The sequence below is a fragment of the Symphalangus syndactylus genome, chromosome 13 (genome assembly GCF_028878055.3).
Source record: "Symphalangus syndactylus isolate Jambi chromosome 13, NHGRI_mSymSyn1-v2.1_pri, whole genome shotgun sequence".
NCBI lineage: Eukaryota > Metazoa > Chordata > Mammalia > Primates > Hylobatidae > Symphalangus > Symphalangus syndactylus.
The window spans coordinates 47532906-47538905 of NC_072435.2; the positions used below are offsets into that span (position 1 = coordinate 47532906).

At 43.5% G+C, this 6000-nt stretch overlaps 1 protein-coding gene across 1 annotated transcript in view; it reads right to left on the reverse strand.

Moving 5' to 3' along the window:
- LOC129459384 (zinc finger protein 85-like) overlaps positions 1-2338 on the reverse strand; it is a 385447-nt gene extending 383109 nt beyond the window's left edge. The window contains 2 exon segments of the mRNA XM_063616175.1: positions 377-469; positions 2129-2338. Of these exon segments, the coding sequence (XP_063472245.1) occupies positions 377-469; positions 2129-2131 (96 nt within the window). The 5' untranslated portion in view covers positions 2132-2338.
- Positions 2339-6000: the final 3662 nt, after the last annotated feature.

Genomic DNA, 6000 nt, shown 5'->3' on the forward strand with positions numbered 1-6000 from the left:
AGAGATTCTTCCACCCACCCTGCTCACTTATGTGCTCAAGAACCACCCACTCAGAAGACACTGCACTATGCCCCAGTGACTGCCCCAGGTGCATTTTACTTTGCAAGCTCTTACACCATCTCACTGGGGTCAGTTCTGTTGTTGTTGTCTGTCTTTTGGAATACTTTTTGGTAACAAAATTTTCACTTTTTATCCCAATATTTTTCTTTATATTTATTTCACTATTTTTCTGCCCCCCTCTTAGATGATCCAGGGAGCAGAAATTATTTTTGTGTTTTCCCCTCAATACCAGCATCTGATTGGGTGACCAGCAACGTGTCTCCAAGAAATGAAAGCTGGGTTGGGTGAAGACAATTTTAATGTCTCAAGGGCTTACCTTTTCAAAATAAGACTGCACCAGAAGACTCCTCTCAGCCCCAGGGCATCCACTTGCTCCCTTGAGAGGGCACATTCCATACCTCAGGTCATCCTATGGGAGAAAATAAACCAGAAGCTGACATTCACTAGGCACTCTAGCTAACAGAACCATGGCGGTTATCTTCGTTTATCCACAGATAGTACTGAAACCCAGGACCAGGAAAAAACTAAAGGGTGGCTGAGGACACATCACCGCACAGATTTTTCCAAACCAAAACCTTGACCCAAAAACATTCTGATAAGATCTCTGTGCCTAGAGAAGGTAAAAGGAAAAGAGACACAGAGATTTTCTACAATACAGTGTCAGAGGATTAGTCTTTGTTGCCTTTTCATGGAAAATACTTACAAACGGATAACAAATCTTCTTAAAAGTGCCATTTAATGCTTTGTCAAAAACAATTAAAAAATGACATAAACAAGTACACTAAAAGACAAATAGGTGATAATGTGAATTAGGGGGGAAAAGTTGGCATTTGGGAATGCCAGAAGAAATTGGAAATTTAGTATCTTACTGCAAGCCAGAGTGAGGCTGGAGAAATGGAGGACGGGGGTTAGACTTAAGAACCTGCTTGGGGCACAGGTGAAAAATGCAGCAGAAAATCAGTTCCCCGTGGAGTGTGAAAATAATTAAGTGACAGGCAATTAGACTGAGATGTCTCTAGTCCCTGTGTTCCTACTTAAAAAAAAAAAAAATCTAACTCAGGTGCATTTTTTTTAAATTACTACATTCAGAGAAAATGTAGGCTTAAACAACTATAAACTGTTAATTAACCTCTGATTACACAACCAGGAAATCTTCACCTGTATTGTACAAATTAAGAAACTACGTTACTGTAACTAACCAATTACTAAATTTAGTTTTCTTCATCATGCATTTTATAAAAGATTTTCCTTCAAGCCTCTCCCATAGACAACAAACTACAAACCATAGCTGGATACTCTATGATTCTTGAATCACTGTTTGATTAAATTCTTTAGGCCAGGCGCGTTGGCTCACGCCTGTAATCCCAGCACTTTAGGAGGCCAAGGCGGGCAGATCACGAGGTCAGGAGTTCAAGACCAGCCTGGCCAACGAGGTGAAACCCTGTCTCTACTAAAAATACAAAAAAATTAGGCCGGCCCAGTGACAGGCGCCTGTAATCCCAGCTACTCGGGAGGCTGAGCCAGGAGATCTCCAGAACCCGGAAGGCGGAGGTTGCAGTGAGGGGAGATCGCGCCACTGAACCCTAGCCGGGGCGACAGAGCGACTCCGTCTCAAAAAAAAAAAAAAAAAAAAAATCTTTAATATTTGTGCAGTGACTCCCATACATTTTTAAATAGGAGAAAAGAGGAACTGGGAAAGCCACGAACCAAAGCTCTTCCCATTCATGAACCCGCACCCCGAGTCAGGATTTTCCCCTGACGATCCTCCCGTGGTCCCTGCACAATCTGAGAGAGACTCGGCGCTGCGGGGTGCAGAGCTGCCAAGAGAGGGCTCCAGGCCAGGGCACAGTCACTACGCAGGGAAGAGACAGGACGCCTGGGGTCCCGGCTGTCAGCGCAGCCGCCATCTTATGGCTGAAAGGGACGGAGGCCGAGCTGGGCAAGGAGAACTCGGGGCGCAGATTGTGAAGCTGACTGCGGAGAGGCCTGAGTCCCGCCACAGCTACTTCCCACCAGTTCCAACCAGCCCCTTCGCCGTCTCTCGGGATGTCGGACCGGGCACTCTCACCATTTCTAGGCTTCTAGGGGGTCCTGGCGTCTTAGCTGTGGATCTCCCAATATCTGCAGGTCACAGGGCCACAGAGGCTGGGCCCCTGGGAGCAGAGGACACAGAGAAGTGAGGACCAAACCTGGAACTCCCGCTACAGCGAGAGACAAAGGCCCCGCCAAACCCGGAAGCCGTCCACTCCGCTCCAGCTGCATGCCTGATTGGACGGTTTCCAGCCCAGCGTCCCTGGTTGGATAATGCTTAAATCCCCGCCCCGTCAGGCTTTGAGTGACAGAAGATATGATCAGATGCTGGGCTCAATGAAGAAAGAGTGACAGCCTAGGCTGCCCTCTCTTCTGACAGGGCTTCCTCCCTCAGCTGAGCCAGGCCCATCCCAGAGAGTATTTGCCTTTAAATTTGTGTATAAGGTCATATGCATAAATAAATAATACATTATATAGCTATACACAAAAGAAAAGAATATAACAATTATTTTTAAATTTCAGCTTTTATGACCTTCCTGGCTTCTGGCCCTTTGAGGAGGCAGCCTGAGATTTTAGAAAAGAGAAAATCATCTAAAATGAATGTAAACCACATGTGGATTTTAAATTTTCTAGTAGCCAAACTTTAAAAAGAAACAAGTTGAACTGATTGTTAACAATGTAATTAACCCATTATATTCAAAATATTATCATTTTAATTTGTGAGAAATATGTAATTATTGATGAAGTATATAAATATTTGGAACTAAATCTTTGAAACTGAATTTGTATTTTACCTTTCTAGCATATCGCATTTCAGACTAGGCACATTGTAGGAACCCAGTAGCCACACATGGACAATAGCTGTCACATTGAAGTGCAGCTCTGATGTCAGCGGTGTGAAGGGCCTGAACATCTCTTTTCTGCCAGAGTGAAAGAAGAGACTCTCCCTACAAACATCTCTCTTTGGTTCCTAGGGTGGACCAGATAGTGCCCACAGAAAGAGCTGAGGGCAGTAGGAATAAAATAGCCACAGGTAAACAACTGCTGGCCACCTGTTGCCCACCTTTCTTTTAGAGACCAGATAGTGAACAAAGGATGATGGGGCCACAGGAGAAAAAACAACCATGTCTTCAGTTCTGTCCACACACTTGAACTCCAGTATTTTAGAGATGGAGAAAATAGATTAAAAACAAACATAGTTTGCTATATGGTCTTGGCCCTAATGGTCAGGCTCTGTTTATCTGTTTTCTCCTGTGGTGTGGGGGACTATGTGAGTCTAAGCACCAATCACATGCATACATGTCTACAAGTATTTCTGCATTACCCAAAATTCTCTTACAAAACATCGAACTTTAAATCACGGAAAGAAATCAGTACCTAGAGGGTGCCCACTGTTAGAAACCAACTCTTAGTCAACCTGTCACTGAATCCTGGCATCCTATCTGTACTGGGTGCATGTATTAGTTGGCTATTGCAGCATAACAAATCATCCAAAACTTGTTAGTTTATAATTGAAATGGTCAGCCATTTAGGCCGAGCTGAGTGGGGCCATTCTTCTGGTCTCAGCTGAGCTCCTTCAGACATGTATCATCACCTGCTTTTTGACTAGACAGCTGTGCATCTGGGGGTGAGCTTCTGCTTCTGGGTCTGTCAACAGGGGCACCTTGCTTCTCCTCCACATGGTATCTTATTTTCCAGCTGGCTAACATGGGCATTATTCGTGGAGATGGCAGCATTCCAAAAGAAAAACAGAACCACTCAATACCATTTGAGCCTAGGCCCCAAGCTAGCCCACTGTCATGTATACAGGTTTCTATTGACCTGAGCAAATAAGGGCAGCCAGATATAGGGTTTCGAAAACAGATTCCGGATCTTGATGGAAACAGCTGTAAAAGCACCTGGCTATGGGCATAGATACAAGAGGGATGAAAAAATGTCATTTTGCAATCACTATCATTCTACCTTTTTTGCATATGTGGTATATAGAACTCTTCCACATCAAGAAATTTGTGCAAAGTCCTAAGGCTACTAAGTGGCTGGGCTGAGACTCAGGATCAACTTTATCTGACTCCAAAGCCCATGCACCTCCATAGATCACACAACTAAAGTAGCTGCCCTGCCCTAGACTATTGAAATCCCGGAGAGTGACATTTCCATAGTAGAAGTCAGATTCCTTTTAGATTTGTGCTCATAGAGTACTTTTTATCATTGGGAATAATCCTCACAAAAATTGCAGAAACACACGGTGGCTCTCACCTGTATTTTTAGCACTTTGGAATGCTGAGATGGGAGATTTATGTGAGCTTAGGAGTTCCAATGCAGCCTGAGCAACATAATAAGATTCTGTTTCCATGACAAAAATGAAGAAATTAGCCACCCATGGTGGTGCATGCCTATAGTCCCAGCTACTTAGATGGCAGAGGCAGGAGGATTGCTTAAGCCTGAAAGGTCAAAGCTGCAGTGAGCTATGAGTAGTTACACCACTGCAATCAAGACTGGGTGACAAGGGCCAGGTGCAGTGGCTCACGCCTGTAATCCCAGCACTTTGGGAGGCTGAGGCAGGTGGATCATGAGGTCAGGAGATCAAGACCATCCTGGCTAACACGGTGAAACCCTGTCTCTACTAAAAATACAAAAAAATTAGCCGGGCGTGGTGGCAGGCACCTGTAGTCCCAGCTACACAGGAGGCTGAGGCAGGAGAATGGCATGAACCTGGGAGGCAGAGCTTGCAGTGAGCCAAGATTGCGCCACTGCACTCCAGCCTGGGTGACAGAGCAAGACTCCGTCTCAAAAAAAAAAAAAAAAAAAAAAAAGACTGGGTGACAGAGTGAGACCCTGTCTCAAAAAAAAAGAAAAAGAAAAAAGAAAAAAATTGGAGAAGTATTTTGAAAAGATATAAAATAATTTGGGGAAATAGCTGAGGGATGAGTTTAGAAAATCAAAGACCAACAGCACATTATTTATTTTTCATCATAGAAAATAGTTGAAATCCATTAAAAGAAAAAACCTTTAGAGAAATTAATTTTTTTAATTTATTTTTTATTTTTGAGACGGAGTCTCGTTCTGTCACCCAGGCTGGAGTGCAGCAGTGTGATCTTGGCTCACTGCAACCTCTGCCTCCCCAGTTCAAGCAATTCTCCTGCCTCAGCCTCCTGAGTACCTGGATTATAGGCATGCACCACCACGACCAGCTAATTTTTGTATTTTTAGTAGAGACGGGGTTGTACCATGTTAGTCAGGCTGCTCTCGAATTCCTGACCTCGTGATCCGCCCGCCTCGTCCTCCCAAAGTGCGGGATTACAGGCATGAGCAACAGTTCAATTGAGCATGGAATGATTTGCAAATTGGGTAGCCTGTGGATCCAGGGTAGGCGCAGAGAGACTCTAGCACAACCACATGATGAAAACAGATTTATAGACAGCGAAAGCAACGTGACATACAGAAAATGAAAGTGAGGTTCAGAAACAGCCAGATTGATTACAGGTTGGGATTTGCCTTATTTAATCACGATTTGAACACTTGATGTTCTTTTATTTGCAAAAGCACAGTGTTTGGTACAATAATGGGTTACAGTCTATTTATATATCCAGTTGGGTTTCAGTTTACTGTGTACAAAAAAACCTAGTGACCAAAGTTAAACAGGAAAGGGGGCAGCTTTAGAGATAATTAACAATTTCTCCCTTTTGGTCACGTTCTCAATTTTGAGAGATAGACCAAAACTTTAGACATTGATATTACTCTGTCACCATCAAAAGTGTACTTATTTAGTCTCAAATCCCACTGTGAAATAGCAGAATTGTGGGTTTTAAAAGTGGAAACAAGAGCTTCATGTTATTTGTTTTTTAGGATTACAGTAGAGGGGACCATCTTATATTGAAATCTCCTGTTTCCAAAATAAAAATAAAACCT